The 16,949-nt window shown below is 32.3% G+C and overlaps 1 protein-coding gene and 2 non-coding genes across 3 annotated transcripts; 1 reads left to right on the top strand and 2 right to left on the bottom strand.

Moving 5' to 3' along the window:
- Nucleotides 1-4,061: 4,061 nt before the first annotated feature.
- On the bottom strand, nucleotides 4,062-4,143 carry Trnas-aga (transfer RNA serine (anticodon AGA)). Its single transcript has one exon. It is a non-coding gene; the product is annotated as a tRNA-Ser (tRNA).
- Nucleotides 4,144-10,106: 5,963 nt separating this feature from the next.
- Trnar-acg (transfer RNA arginine (anticodon ACG)) lies at nucleotides 10,107-10,179 on the top strand. The gene has a single exon. It is a non-coding gene; the product is annotated as a tRNA-Arg (tRNA).
- Nucleotides 10,180-10,884: 705 nt separating this feature from the next.
- Nucleotides 10,885-15,432, bottom strand: LOC116772439 (protein extra-macrochaetae). The gene is made up of 2 exons (XM_032664635.2): nucleotides 14,959-15,432; nucleotides 10,885-12,206 (listed from the first exon to the last, which is right to left on the bottom strand). The coding sequence occupies exons 1-2, from the start codon at nucleotides 15,337-15,339 to the stop codon at nucleotides 12,165-12,167; spliced, it is 423 nt and encodes a 140-aa protein (XP_032520526.1). The 5' UTR covers nucleotides 15,340-15,432; the 3' UTR covers nucleotides 10,885-12,164.
- Nucleotides 15,433-16,949: the final 1,517 nt, after the last annotated feature.

Here is a 16,949-nt window from a genome sequence, read left to right as displayed (position 1 = left end):
AACATATATATGTAACTATCGGACAGTATAACATAAAAGTTAATCACTGACCAATACATCGGGGCTATTTTTTTTATTTAACCAAAAAAAAGTAAATTAAAATATTTTGAATAAAGAATATAAGAGTTTACATTATATGATTTTTATGTATACTACATTAAAAAAAAAGTTCATTAACGTGACAATTTCCACGGCCTTCAAATTAAAAGTAATCATGATCAGTTAAATTGTGATTCAAATTAGAATATTCTATCGTAAACGGAACACAGCTTCTGATTCTAAACACGTCCGCCATCTTCGTCTTTATCGCGGGTAAAAAATCGATTATTTTTATTTTTTTATTGCAATAATCTTTCTTTATACATTTATTTATGGATTAATCCGAACATTATTGATGATATTCACGATATCATTACTGAGCATTTTTTGTTTGCATTTTTTATGTAACTCAATTTGTTCTTATATGAAATTTGAAGAAAATGCCTGAGAAAATATACGTGTAGGTGTTATAAAATACGAGTAGTTAATTAAACGTGAGTATCATCTATCTGGCGCCAGACACGTTCTTCAGGAAACCTGAGAGCTCCCTTGGAAGCGGAATGTCATTGTAAAGAATTGCATTGTTTGTCATATTTATTGTTTAATGGCTAGTATCATATTTAAAGCATAACAAGTCATTATGAGCGCATCAATGCGCATCAGTCACGGAATATGAAGCGTATGGTATAACATTTTCCTTGTAATATTTAATCAAATTAAAACTATTCTTGTAATTTTGAAACTCTGATGTCAATGATTTGTTGTTTTTTTTCCCGCGTTAATGTGACAATTGTCTGTTTAAATGTAAAAAGCCCTTAATCTGATAAACGTAGCTTTCGGTAATGGTGGCCAGTTGTACGAACTAATAGACGCGACTGGTGTCCGATTGTGTCATCGTCCCTAATGCATGCACATGGCATTGCATCAGTTTTTCCGCCCTTTCGATGCTATGAATATTAAACCATTATAAACAGACCCGTCCTTTCGTCGCCATTGTTGGGTGGCATTATGAAATCCGTGGGTACGGATATGTTGGTTATTTATACGAAGCACGATGTAGCGCCATATGGAGTATTAGCGGGACACTTGGGACGTGCGTAAGGATTGCTCGGAATGGGAACAACTGTCAACTTTTCCATACAAACATTGTTTTAGTTTTTTGACTCTTTTAGATGGGTTATATATTATTTTAGATATAAAAAAATATAAAAAGTAAAAAAAAACAAACAAATTGAATCGTGATTTCACTTTCAACTTATATATCAAATATCATAAATAAAAGAGTTTGTGAATATTGAATCTGTAATACGTTTATATTTTATTTTAATATCTTTTTCCATGGAATATGATAGCGTAACGAAAACCCATAAATGATATAAGACATGCCCCTTCAAATTTGTGCCTCCATACATTCATATCAGCGACTTAATCAAACCGTGCACTTGTCCGCCCCAGGGGAGAGGCCCGAATATATTCATTTCGCCCGCAATATTTGTACATTAGAGGTCTCGCCTTTCTCTCCCTGCCCCTAACTTGACTTCTATACTCTACATGAGGGAACAAATAAGGATTCTTACATACAGCTTTTTATGTTAACCCTTATAAAAGAAATAATGTTTTTCATTACGGTTCGATATATTTGTTTCATTTCATTTTCATGTTAAAAATTTTATATGTGTATATATATATATTTGTATATTTTTTTCTTTACATTAACTTTTAAAGTTATATAATGTTAACGTTTGTGCTATAATTAATTCAAAGTTCATTTAAACGTACTGAGTTTTTAATGAGTCGGTAAGTCCTGGTTTAGTGAGTTCGTTGAAGGGAGTTCAGCGGAGTAATGAAACCTTAAATCCCCGGTACAGACTCGTAATCCCATAGCGAAAGGTTATTCCGCACAGGGGTGACAGTTGGCCGGAGCTAACGTGATTTAGCGTTATTCCCTGAGTTAATAGTGTTTCCATTTATTTTCTTTTTATTTAATTAAAAAGTCCTTAAATCATATTAATTTTATTTGCGACTTTTTTCCAGTCGTTTTCATTATTTTTTTTCATATCTACCGAGGTTTTGACGTTTTAACGAAACGGTGTGGAATTGTATTGTATTTTATAAATTCTTGCATAAAAATTGAATAAACTTAATGATTGTATACAATATCGAGTAGTTGATTCGACGATCAGTCTCCTTTAGATTGCCTTGGAACGTTCTAGAATGTTTTCATTATGTTATAATTATTATAAAGGTAAAACCTCGTGGCCACTCGCAACCCTGTCTCGAATGCCGTGGGCGTCGCACGTGCAAGCTTAATGAGAGCTGAACAACCATCTTCCGACCGATCAATGGGTGGGAGGCTTGTTGGTTTTGTTGTGCTGACTTATACTTGTAATGCGTTCGTGCAACTATTTTAATATCAAGGTAGACACGAGAAATACATTTGACTTGTAATTTTGTAACGCGTCCTTCGTTTTGTATTTGAAACGGATGCAATTTTATTGGCCGTGAATAATAACGACTTTAAAAGATATCTTACGTTTTATTGGTTATTAAATAATTACTTTAACGAGTGATATTGTTTTTACGATTGAGATCAAGTACGAAAAAAATATAAACAGTATTATAGAGATCCAGGCATTTGAACTGCTGAAGATATATCAGTACGTTTATTGTTATTTTTATTCCTTAGAGCCTGTTCTTGAACATTATTAAGATATCTTAATTTTTCCTTACACATAAACTAACTTTCAAGAGTTTTTTTCACTTATTGGTCTATTAAATAAAATGACAATTATAACCCTGAGAACAAAACATTTAAAATCACTCAAATGAATGCATTTTTTCAGATGAAACCAGAACATGCTATTGAATTTTCTGTATTACTATACTTCTAGACTTAACAACTACAAATAAACAATAACTAATATATAAAGGTAAAATAAAAGCGCAATAAACTGAACTTGAATTGAAATAAAACAAATGTATGTGAATTCTAATATTCTTTTTAGTAGTGAGTTAGTGAACTGAAGTGAATGCACATATAGAAATTTTGGTTTTTAACAATATATTTTAAAAGTGTCAATCGTCTATTACGTTTACTACGTATATTTAAATTTCTTGCGTATTCTATTTTAATGAAAGTAATTCTTAAGGTAATTCTTTTGATATATATTTAAACTAATATTAGTTAAGACTATTGTTTGAAAACATCAGTGAGTGCCGCTGAAGGACCAAGTGGAAAAAGTCATTGTATTTTTTTACGACCTACTCATTAATTATATTGGTTTTGTTTTGTGATAGACGAAAATAAGTATTATTTTAAATTCTTAAAACATGCTAACTATCTGAGCTTTCTTGAAGTATATTTCTCTACATAGTTTGTGTGATCTCGTCATTATTGCATTGAAAATGTCTTGAAACTTGAAAAGGTAAGAGTGAGTGAAATTAACGAAAAACTCGTTCTGAATGAAGGTAAATGTGGTCTTGAGATTGTCTCATGAAGCAAGTAATTGAAGTCTTTTGTACTTAACACATTTAGGTGAGAGAAAACTGAAGTAACCAAGATAGTTCGCAATAGAGAAGTAGAGAGACGGCTTCTAACAAGGTAAATTGAGTAGTTATTACTAGAATAGACTACAAAAATGGCATCTGAAATCTGCAAAGAAGTGAACAAACCCTGATCTAAACCGAGAGAGAGAGAATTACTTTGTCACCTCGTCTTTCGAAACTAAGGTCAGTAATGCATCCGCAACACCAATTATATTGCAGATGTCCATGGGCGAGCGACGGTAACTACCTTCGATCAAGTAGGCCGTCTGCTCGTTGGCTTTGAACTGAAAAAGATTTAAAGTTCTATGAACGGATGAATATATATCAAATACATTAAACAACACGAAGTGTTGTCATCAGCTAGATTCATATAAGACTATGTGATAACAAAAAATGTAAAAATAATGTGTTCTGAAATAAAATGTTTAAAAACTATGTAGACTATTTATGTTACAATAATTAAAAAAAAGCATTTCCGCAGTCGGTAGGATTCGAACCTACGCTCCCAGAGGGAATCTGATTTCTAGTCAGACGCCTTAACCGCTCGGCCACGACTGCTACAACCGATACGCTAAAATAACCCATCTCAAATTATATGTAATAATTGAACGTAGAGTTATGAATATCATCATAAAATGTGTATAAATAGATCTAAAGCGATCGTTAAATTATTGAATACAAGTTACGTCGTCTATTTAGTTAAGGTACATAATAAAACAAAATATATCGTCTGAGAAATCCTCGGTCAGTACAGCTATGATTATGATATATGCAAACACGTGTATTTAACAACCAAATTAATCACTAGTGGTTCGTCTTATCTATTTTGGTTTGAAGACCGGTTTCAGAAACTGCGGGGACGTACCACATATATAATACTTGTTTGTTAAATAATTACACACAACTGCTATATTAACTTGATTAAACGTTTAAATCAATTCGACAGCAAACTTTTTCGTAATTTACTACCTTATTATATACGAAACTAAGTTTTTCCGATACTGAGCGCTTTTTATTAATTTATGTATATTTACGTCTTCCAGTCATCACGGTTCCTGAAAATGAACTGAAACGTCTATATTATGTAAATATAAAATAATAAGAAACCTACCTATAGTATCCAAAAAGCTAAGTTTGATTAAAATCTGCAAACGCTAAAATCTTTTTATGATATATTAAGCTGTAGATTAAAAATAAAATATTTTGAGCGATTATCATTAATAAAATGCATAATACCTTTTTGCTGTACATCACTGTGTTTCACTTTGACTTGTTCGTTCCCTTGATATGTCATTCCTTTGTTTAATTGTAATTTCAACACTATTCACTTACTAACTGGAAATGTTATATTTTAAATACTACGTGAACATGTGATAATTCAATGTCATCAGTTTATTAATAAGTATAAACTTTTACTGTAGTTTTCTATGTAATATATATCTAACTTTAAAATAAAATTCAGATTTAGAGAAACAAAGGAATACATGAGGTATATAATAGACATATAATTATTGTTATAATGTACAGTATTTTTTTTATTGTTTTAATGCGCATTACACGTTATTAAATGTATGCATTAATTAAATATTAATTTTACTTGTTTAACAGAAGTAGGTTCTTTGTACACTTGACGGCATCAAGTGTAATTAATGTCATTACAGATAATAGCAATCTAGAAAGGTAACTTGACATAAACATTCCTTGTACTTTAAATAACAATCGTTTTTGTATTGTTTAAATGAAATACAAATATAAAAAGCTTTCAGAGTTTTGAAATGGGTTCAACGGAATGAAAGTATTATTATAAAAAAAATTAAATTTAGTAATTTTTTCTGTTATGTAACCAAGACATGCTATAAGTGGACGGTGAACTAAAAATAGAAGAATTGTGATAACTGATGTTATTTCGTACACAATGCACGAGGTGACTGGGGCATCACTTCCGCTGCACCGAGGACACGCACACAGTACACACTTATATACTGATATATTCACACACACATACACACAGCACATACACAAGGATAGATCTATTGAAACATAATTATGAATCTGAAACTATTAATAAAATAACGTCTACACTATAAAAATATTAAGCAAGGTTCATTACTTATTAGTCTTACATATGTATACTTCAGTAGACGAACATTGTTCGCAAAGTAACAGTTTGAGTAAACAAAACAGTAAACACATATAACGTGCTTGCGTAATTGCTTGCTTTATATAACAAGAAAGCCTAACTGTGCACTGTGAAATTAAACTCGACTAGGTTTAGCCGATGGCTTTGTTCGAGTGATAGTAACAGAATTCTTAATGTAATAAATCCAATGCTTGTAGATTATATATGCTTATTGGTATCAATCAGAATAATTTAAAAAACATATTTTTTTTCTGGCAAAAGAGGTTTTCCTTTTAAAAGGTTATTAAAATATATTAGAGAATTTATGTATCTTATCTTTATACATTTTCTTATCTCATTATAAAAATAATAATTATATAATTTATTACTTATACGGACTCAGACACGTATTGATGTTGACGTCACGTGCATCGAACACATTAGAAATCGTATGTACTTAATATGAGTATTTAAAAAAAAAAAAAAAATAAACGCCTTTACTCCATTCGACAAACTTCTTCGTGTTTTCTCCGTACAGTGCTCAACATTATAATTCGTCCTACAAATAAAACCATTGAATTTGGTACAATATTCCGCGATTCCCGTGCGATTGAAGTCAAAGCTTAAAAAAAGGAATATTTTATGTCAGTACAGATAGCATCAGTATTATGGTTTCCTTATTAAGTATTAAGGTTTCCAAATAACAACCAATAATATTAGGGACAAACTGTACCGTCTACATGTTAGTAGCATTCATGAAAATACGTAATTTATCCTATCCTATCCGACCAATGACGTTATAATTTACTATCCTTATACAGTATTCGTTCAGAAACCTTACATTATAAATAACTGACTTTATATTGAAAAACATTTAATCACAAATAAAGTCATCACAATCTGATATTTCTGATTTGAAAAACATGTATTTAAATTAAGAAATATAGTTATGAAAAACAATATTCTTCAATTATAACACAATTTCTGAACATATTTTTGACGCATACATTTTATATGTAGCAATGGCGAACTTGCGCCCTGGGGAAATATAGACGGTGTTGCCCTTTACACTGTTTGAATATTTAAAATGTTTGTATGTAACATTTCACTCATACCGACATCCAAGACTTTCTTTAATATGAAAGCGGGGGTCTTGCTATATATTTACTTCAGTTATTGAATATTAAACATCAAGGGTGAATCTAGAATGTTCGCTGAATTAAATAAAAAAATTGCTTCATTGAATATCAAGTGTTCCATAGACTAAACCTTTTTTTCATAAACTGTTTTCCACCCAAGAATTGAATACTATTATTATCTAGAAACAATATTAGCTACATATATACAAACATATGTATATATATATATAATCTATGGAGCAATTTAAATACTTTTTACACTTAACCCATCATTGTTAATAATGAGAAGTAGTTTCGTGAAAGGTTAACGAGTTTGACATGCCCTTCGTGTAACACATTGTGTTCTGTTGGAAATTTTTCTAATCGTCACGAGAATATTAAAAAAAAAACACGCCATATTATTACGTAAATATAGGTTATTAATTTGATCTCTCTAAAAATATTTCTGTATTAAAATACTAAATGATAATGACAAAAAAACATTTATATCTTATCTGTAATATTTAAAAAGTTAATTGCTTATATATAAAAAAATATGTGTTTGAAGCATATTTTAATGGAAAAAAACTATGAAAAAATTAACAATTGTTGGTAGATACGTCCAAAAGATTACTATGTATATATCACAATACTCAACTAACTTTTCTGACTAAGTAACCAAGTTCCCCATTTCCACCTTTTGCAATCAGTCCACGTAAATACAGCAGCAATTTCTGTATCACAACCAGGACTTTAAGTTTAAGCTGTTAAGGTTTATTTTTGTGTGAATGTAGTTTTCTGTAAGTAATTATGGACATGCTTTAAGACATGAAACGTCGTCTTGTTGTCTTGTTTACACGGCTCCTTGCAATGTTCTCAGTTCATTTTGTAGGAAAATCGACTGTTATGTGTCATGATAGACTGGCGAAACATCTGACATTATAATGTATGCTTATAGTAACATCCACTCTATTTTAGAATGAAGTGCTTCCAAAAAGAAACAATATTATTGAAATGTACGTAATTTTCAATCGTGACGTAATAACCTGCTATTGATATTTAATTTGCTCACTAAATTTGTTTATTTAAATTTATTTGAACCTATTATGCTTTAATATTGTTATAGTTTTAACTATTAACTATTCGGCGTGATTGTGACGTATTGTGACAATATTATATAAGATTAAAAAAAAAGACTCTACACGTCTATGGTACGTAGTATGAATGATTTTATTTGCTATCTGTATACACCATATGGTATATGGTTTCTTCCAAAGACATTAAAATAGAATTTCATGTCTAAGAAAATGATTTAAAATATGTATATTAATTCAATGCACCTCCATTATCTTTAGAAGGTATAATTGTATTAAATACTCGTTTGTGATGTATGAATTGTTGGAATTTTATCATTTGTCATATAAATAGTTCAGATTTACACGCTACGACGGATTTCCTTCTTATCATTTCTTATCAGCTCCGTACACACGAACTCGCCAGCAAGTGCAAACACCTGCTGAGCCCACCTGTACGCAGTGGACTATATCTTAAACATATAATGATAATATAACAATAAATAAATATTTTGAACCATATTTCAAGATTATTTTCCTTGTACGCCGACTGGCATCACTCGATCTGATATCGCTTGCATGGCTTACAAACTTCGTAGATTAATACATTTTGCAAACGTTAACACTTTATATCATGTTCAGAACTAAGTTTAGTTATGTTTTATTTAACATTTTACAAGACAACATACTCCCGACGTTTCGGTTAGTTTTCAGCAACCGTGATAAAGGGCAGACGAGATGTGAGTTTTTTTATAAAAATAAATCACGCGTAGTTTATCCGAAAAATATTAGTTTCATTTAAATGAATAAAACTCGAGAAAATCTTAGATCTCATTAAGACGTTTTGATTACAGCTGACAGAGCTCGTGATGAGAAGACGAGATGAAAGTGTCTGTCAGTCAGCTTTGATTTTTGTCATTTACACAACGATATCTTAATTTTTGTAACTCTACCAGAAGATTTATAAAATTATTAATTTAAAGTATCATTAACAAAACTTAATTATATTCAGACAAAAAAGTGTCGGTTTATTTTCCTACATCCCAATTTTTTTTACGGTCTATTAAATAAATATGTTCAATAAAGTTAAAAGTTCTTCAAGGAACTAATTCGTATGTTTATCTCGAGATCATTTTATATTTACATAAAATATTTATTATTAATATGAAAACAAAATGTAAAGATGATGTTACGCTGGTTATAAAAAGGAGGCCCTATAGATATTGTTGATACACTTAGCGCGTTAACTATTATGGATTTTTAAAAAGGACTATCGTTGACATTATTGATTTACAGTTCATACAATATATTAAAAAACCGATATATTTTCTAGTTTATCGTAAAAACTCATTGGAAAAGCTCTATCAGCATTGTAATAAAACGAGTTGAAATGTGTCGAATAAGACCTTAAGATAAAAAAACCTTTATAATAATTATATAAAATAATTTTGTAGTACTTGAAAATATAAAAAAATATAAAGATATAATTCAATTTTTTAATAACAATACAATTAATTAGATAATTAATATTATGGAGCGTAATAAGTTATTAATAAGGTTGTTTTTATTTTAAATTTTTTATGAACATTTGTGAGTATAATGAAATAAAATGTGTAAAAATTCTTAATATGTAATTCTATATAAAACAAATCATTTTATTTTGTTTACTTCAAAATTGTTTAAGTATTAATTCCATTATAACTTTTAAAGATTACTGTACATAAATCTCTCGATAAAATATATATCTCTATATACATAAATTACAAACAGCAAGATACATACATATATTTTGTGTAAATTTATAAATCGTGTTAAAAATTGTAACACCCTGTATTAAAAATATCGTAATAAGCACCGTATGAACTAAACTCGCACCAAGTCGAGTACACCTGTGTAATCGCATTAGCCTTATCATTGATAGCTTATCTTAATTCAGCAAAGTTTCGGTTCCTTTACACTTATGTGACGGTATGTAACCGGTTGTATATACTATAATAAATGTTATATACAAATAGGTTATCTGTTAACACAAATTATATATATATATATATATATAAAGCAAGGTTGAAATATATGTACTAGTTATAAAATCATAAACTTTTTTTGCCTTTAAGTTAACTGTCTTTGGGGACCTGCGCAGGAGTTAACATATATATTACATTGTAATTAAACTAGTCTCAAATGAATTTTACATTTACATTGACACACATTGGCCCTGTGGCGCAACGGATAACGCGTCTGACTACGGATCAGAAGATTCCAGGTTCGAATCCTGGCAGGGTCGCGTGAATATTATTTGTTTTGCTAAATTATATTTATTTATTTTTTTAACTTTTTTATTATACGAGTAATAATTAAATAACACTCTCAAAGAGAAAGAAATTAAATAAGTCAAGTTAATTTTAATACTTATTTCTTAAGATATAAGGTGCAACATAAATAAAATGTCATATGTTGATGTTGTTTAAATTAAATTAAGCTTTGTTATGTTGTATTTGAGTTTGTATTTGAATATAGCGTTGAGAAATGAGTCTCATGAACGCACCTGATCAAATATTGTAGCGGCGATAATTGTCTGATGCAATCGAGTGATGGTTCCGTATTGGTTTCACGATTATTCTTCCTTTCTCTTTAAAGGAACGTACGAAAAGTTTTATAATTTAATTTCTAGAAATACAATATAGTTTAAACTGAAAGTAACTAGTTCTTTATAATTGAATATTCGATTACTTCTTAGTATAATGTTTTATCATATATATATATTTTAAATATATTTTGAATAATTACATAAATAAAGTTTTATTTACATAAAAGTATCAATTACTTTAATTATTTTTAAATAGCTATGTTAATGCTATTTTTAAATAGCTATGTTAGCTTATTTTTTTTAAATGAATTACACTTTTGAAGTAATTCTCCCAAACAAGTAACTTCAAATTACGACATCGCATACACAATACGTATTCGTTTTATAAATAAAAGAAATAAATATGTAATAATGTTTTATTTACTGTTTCGTCCGTCGGTACCATATACAAAGAATCAGTGCGATTTAATTAAACGAGATTTAAGATTTACAAAATGAAAAATCAGTAAGATGTAATATAATGCAATAAGCTGCCAAAAACGTGATCGATTGAACGATCACGTGACCAACGAGAGCACGTTAAACAATGCTGGTACACACACGCGTATTTAAAGATGTCTTCTTAATTCATCCGTGTATTAGAATCTTGCCAAGATTTATGTTACTATGACTAAAGTACGCTATTGTTTAACGGGCCCTGGTTTACATAATCTATTTGTGTTTACTGTAATACATAGCTATTTGTATGTACATTCGTTGCCGCTACATCCCAAAATAATTATAACTATAACAGTCTGTTTAAAATCATAATACAATTAATAAGAATCATATAAGATAATTAAAGCATTTTCACCTTATATTCAATATAAAATCATAAAGTGTCTCAAATTTGATAATTTTTGCTAATTTTTTTTTTATTCTTGTATATAATTTTTTTTTTTTAAATACACTATTTACATGTTCGTACTAAACGCAGTCTGATAAATTAGTTAAAATGTAATATTACGTTTAGCACTTACTTATATATTCTTTATAATCTATAAGAGCAACAAAATCGCCATGCATAATCACACTCATGAAATTAACTTAAAATAAAGCTATATAGGTAAATCAACTTTAAATTGATTCACTTCTTTGATATAAATGGAAGCATCGTTTTAAAACTAAAATACTAGAAGCGAATTATAAAGAAAAAAAAAAAGAAATCTTTTCACAGAACATAATACAAATCAAACTATGTTCATGACAAATTTATTGCATTTCCATTAGAATTGTTCCACGTAGTTAAGAAAGATAAGATGTCGCGAACCACTCAACATTATTTACAGACATGTTCACGTACACCGACCTACATTAATAACTAATAAAGCTTTATACATTAACATTATAACAAACAATCCGTCACCAGGGCGCCTCGCCAGCGACCAGCCGGCCGGGGCGCGCTGGGATGCGGTCGATTGCATTGCAATGCTCAAGTCTTAGCGTAATGCCATCAAATAATTAAATAAACATAATGATCTTAACGAGATCGTGCTTAGGATATCATCACGAGATGATGTTCACTGGACCTGGAGGCTCCCTTGTGGAGCTTTCTAGCACAGTTCGAACCTACAGAGCGCGCCGCGCACCTCGAGGTATACTTGATGTCCATTAATAAAAATGTTCTTTAACCTAGCAAACACTTAGCACGTCGACCTGTCCGGTTGGTCCTGTTTCTCCGGCGTCTGTAACAAGAAGATAATTCCAATTTAATTAAAAGAATATTAATACAAAACATAATATATTTAAGTATTATATGACAGCTATGAAAGGATAGTAAAAGAATATCACGTGATGGCGTTGTTTGTAAAATGTTTCAATTTATTAGGGACAAGCCAATTATAACCCTCGTCACGATCATTATAACTAGCAATCATGATGCCGATTACTACAGCAGTATGTCGGGTGTGGCGTATGAAGATCCCGCCCGCGTCCGGCCATCTGTCACCGACATATGTGATGTCAACACAATATTAATTCATTAGCGGAGGTCAAAGGTCTAGTGTTGTAGTCCGAGTTCTATACTCTTAATGGCCTATCACCTTCGTACCGTACCGAGTTCTCAGTACGGATGAGCGTTAGATTACAGCTTCCCGTCCGTGGACACCCGCGATCCAGCTGAACTCGCACGTGGCCAAACCCTATATACAGACATACCGAAGGGAGAGCGCACATGTCCCGAACGGATCGGGACTTTGCGAGACTGAACACGTGAAATGCCTTTATGTGAGGAGCATTGTCGGCCGAATAATGAATAGGTGCGTTGCATTTATTTAGCTATCGGCCACCGGCGCCGTCACGTGTGCTCATACGCAGCTGTGAGAGACCGTTACCCGCACAATGGCCTCGATTGATAGTCGATGGAATCCAAGCGATCGGCGAAAACATTGCACGTGTGCAGAACTTTACAGATCTCCGGAGATGCCTTGCGGTAGAGACGTATTGTCTCCATGATGTTCATACGGTATATTGGTTGCGAGAATCGTAAATATAATCGTAAAACTTTCACATTCGCGATTTATGCGTAAGTTAGAGGCTAAAATATTCAGAGGAGCAGGCGAGCGGCGAGTGTGGGCGGAGACACCTGGCGGAATTATTATCTCTTGAACGATGAAATTACGCGTAGGCGCACTAGTAATCCGGTTAAGTTAAGCACTAAGCTAGGCATCGCTCAATTCCATTCTTTATTTTATTTAAAATTACTTCAGAAATCCAATGCCTCAATATTGATTACAATAATTTCACAAACAACATTTATCTTTAATATTTTACTTATGCAGCTAATTGAAGGGTGTGTGTTTGTTAATAGGAGGGGTGAGAGATTACACACTTATTCGTATTCATTGACAGTCAACTGTTTATTATAACTAAAGTGAGAAGTTAACAGTTGTATGGCCGTGATTATGTTGATATAAGAGATTATAAACTATCACGACGCAGCATATTTAATATTGAAATCTTAGTATGGCAGTATCGGACGTGATGAAAGCAAACATAATAATAGATGTGTTCTCATCGTTTGACTGACACGTCGATACATCTCGTAGTCGTGAGTTCCCTGGGGCAGTCAGCTGCGAGGTACAATTTACTGCCGCGTATTTTGAATTGTTATAGTCGGCGTGGTGTATGTTCGTGACTGAGGTTTGTGGCACACAGCGTTCGATGCCTCTCTCGATAGCGCCGTGAAATGCCGTCTCACGACCCACAGTGGAACTGGGAATTCCAGCACGAAAAGCCCGAGGCTGTTTATAGCTCGTAATTTTTTATACGACAAATTAATACAGGCTGTCAGAAAAGTATCAAGTTGACGCCGAATGTCCTTGTTAGATGAATAATTTATAATTTTATTCAGATATGTGGTTAAATTAGACAACATTCCTACAGTTCCTACATAACGGAGGCGGTCTATTTGTAAATAATACGATCAACACATATGTAAATGCTTTTGTTTGGTTGCTGCTTATAGTTTGTCAGAGGGAAATTATACTCATAGAAATAGTCAGTGTACCTGGCCGTGTTATCGAAAACAAGGTAATAAATTAAAATTTTAGCAGATGCATAGAATTTGTGAGTGTCATGGCAGTAAATTCTAGACAGTAACATTTGCTACTTAAATCACGTCTGATTAAACATTTCCCTCGTTTCTAAGAACTGGCAATGATTAAAATTTACGTGGCACGATCAAGTATTAACGAGCGAGCATTACGCCGGTGGCTTGTAGACACAAGGCGTTTAAATAAATCCTTTGGGATGCACCTGCCGGCTGCCGCGCACTCAATGCCATCCAGCTACAGACCAGTGCATTTATAGTCTAGATAGTTTAACCCTCCGCAGTCCGAAGATAACATGGAGATAAGGTAATAATAGCTGGCGCAGGTGTCAATCGGAATGCTAAGCGAGCTACGAATGTCTTGAATATTCAGATTATGTATCAGTACATGATAGTTTAAGCGGCGCCGGCGCAGGTGGCCGTACTTCAAGGCTGAAATTCAAAACAGCCGTCACGCATGTTGAGTAGCGGTCTAGATCGTAACTATTCTATTACATCAGATTAACACGTATTCGACTATTTCGTTCAAAATGTTACGGAAAATATGTTTTGCCTATGCAGATTCAATTTCTGTTGTAATTCTGTTTACATTTTGTTTAGTTTAAAAATTATGTTTACAATGTAGATCGTGCGTCGATGTAGATTGCGAAAATCCAACATCTCCACTTTTACCTTCCCGCGCTTGCGAAACACGCAGGTGTGCGCCGCAAAAACACTGACTCGAACGATTTCATTAACTTTTTATGCAATACTCTATTCGAGTAAAGTTAATAGAGAATTTTAAAAACTTTAAGGAATAAAATACGAGGGTTATCCGTGACTTTAAAATGTATAAACATGAAATGTATGATTTCATATCTATTGGATACATAGTAAATAACACTTACCGTGTGATTTGAATGATGTGAAGGTACAGCTTTGTCAGTCGGGAGGATTGTATTGGGAGCTGGGCGAGGTCCGAGAGGCCTGCGACGCGGTTTTGGCGGAGAAGTACAAGTCGGCGCTAGAGCTGCCTCGGCTTCGAACTGTCCAACCGCTGGATGATTTTCCAGAGCTGATTGCAGGTCACAGATGTAGTCAATGACATGCTGGATGACTTCTAACTTAGAGATGCGCCTATTTTTTGGCATGAAAGGCACGAGGTCTTGTAATTTCGAGAGATACATCTGTATCTCAGCGTTTTCGCCGTCTCGGTGTCTCTGAACACGTCCGCTGGCGATCGCCGGCACGGAGGCTCCGGTCGCACACATCGCCGTTATGGCTTTCATCGTGATGATCACAAAACACGAACACTGGTATGATACGAGTAACACGGCACGACACGTACCTCCGAGCGAGCGGCTAGAGTGGAATGAGGAGATGCGCGGCCCGGCGTCGTATTTATAGGCACCGGTGGGACGCGGGGCGGTCCTGGTGGACCAATGGCCGCGCGGAAGGGGGCGGTAGAGCCTGATTTTCCCATGGCGGCGTTGCGTGGTGAGACGGTGGCGTCTGCCTTGCTCTGGGCGGCCCTGTTTAAGGCCGTTGCGCTTGTGTTACAAACTGTCCTTTATTGTTTTGTCCTGAGCTTTTTTGTTTATATTTTTCTTAATTACTACTCTCTTTTGGTATTAAAAATATAAGAATAGTTTGTTATATATACGACGGTTTCAATAAATAATATAAATTTGTTGCTGGTTATAAGAAATATAAATAGTCAATAACGATTATTAATTATTGTACAGAATGTAGAAAACAGCGTTTATACTTACTCATGAATATTTAATGAAATAACTTCGCTAGTGTGATGGCGCTTGCAGGGAGCAGTTATAAATTAATTAAATACTAACAGGTTTTTTCTACGTCACTAAAGGTTTTAGCAATAACTTTGTTTAACACGTTTAGTATCAAGGTTTAAATCGAGATAACTCTTCTAGTTGTCATTTACTTAAGTTTTGTAGATCTTTGTCGATGTAGGAAAGAATAGTCAAAAACATAAATCTCATATTGTTAGCACTATATCCGGAGTGACTATTTATTATGTTAAGATAATAAATTATAACTTACTACCCTTGGATAAGAGTTTATAATTGAGTAAATACGTATATATTTATCTTAGCAAATAAAAAGTTGTTCAACGAAAATGTTTTTTTTTTTAAACCCTTTTTGAATATATGGCGAGAATTCAATTTAATTCCTGTTCAATATTTTATAACATATAATGAAACTATAAATATCGAGACCTTTGTGAACCGTATGGGGTAACAATAGTCGTACGTGTCGGCATTCACTTGTCGCATCGTCAGGTATGGAGGCTGAAATAACAGGTAAAGTAAACTAACAGCTAGCAGGTAACAGGTAATCTAGATTCGTGATTCAATTATATTTGTACATATTATTTTATAATGATTTATGTATAATATTAATTACAAGAAGTTCTCATTAGCGTTACATATAAAATCGTTATTAGAGGCTTCTTATCACTCGATTACTAGGGGTTCTATAAAAACTATTAGATTAATTTTATTGTGTAAATGAAAATATTTCTATCAACAAAAAATTGCCATTAGAAGCAATGAATGATTAATAATTTACTTTATTTAAACAATGGAAGTTATTACTTAATATAATTACATTCAATTAGATTAAGGCAATTGAAAAGTTACAAGCTTTCATTTTATTCGATACATAAAAAAAAACTTTAACGGCATTTTAAAAGTTATATTTAAACTTCGATTTGACCGCCTCGGTGTTATAACTGTGATTGTAAAAAACATAAGCAAAAAGTCACCTTGGCTCGTAACGAACTCAGGTAGTAAATTGCTTTATTTGAAAGGTTCTGGTCATTATTTAACAAATACACTATTAAATAAATAGTTTTTATTAATATTCAATTATA

This window comes from Danaus plexippus, chromosome 12 (genome assembly GCF_018135715.1).
Source record: "Danaus plexippus chromosome 12, MEX_DaPlex, whole genome shotgun sequence".
NCBI classification, from domain to species: domain Eukaryota; kingdom Metazoa; phylum Arthropoda; class Insecta; order Lepidoptera; family Nymphalidae; genus Danaus; species Danaus plexippus.
The sequence above is the reverse complement of the archived record's forward strand: the minus strand, read 5'-3'. Positions and strand labels throughout refer to the sequence as shown.

Bases quoted from the DNA above. Each gene is read 5' to 3' on its own strand.
- LOC116772439 (XM_032664635.2), bottom strand. From the start codon at position 15,339: ATGAAAGCCATAACGGCGATGTGTGCGACCGGAGCCTCCGTGCCGGCG. The intron at 12,207-14,958 runs GTAAGTGTTATT...TTCTTGTTACAG, and splicing joins CACATCATTCAAATCACACG to ACGCCGGAGAAACAGGACCA.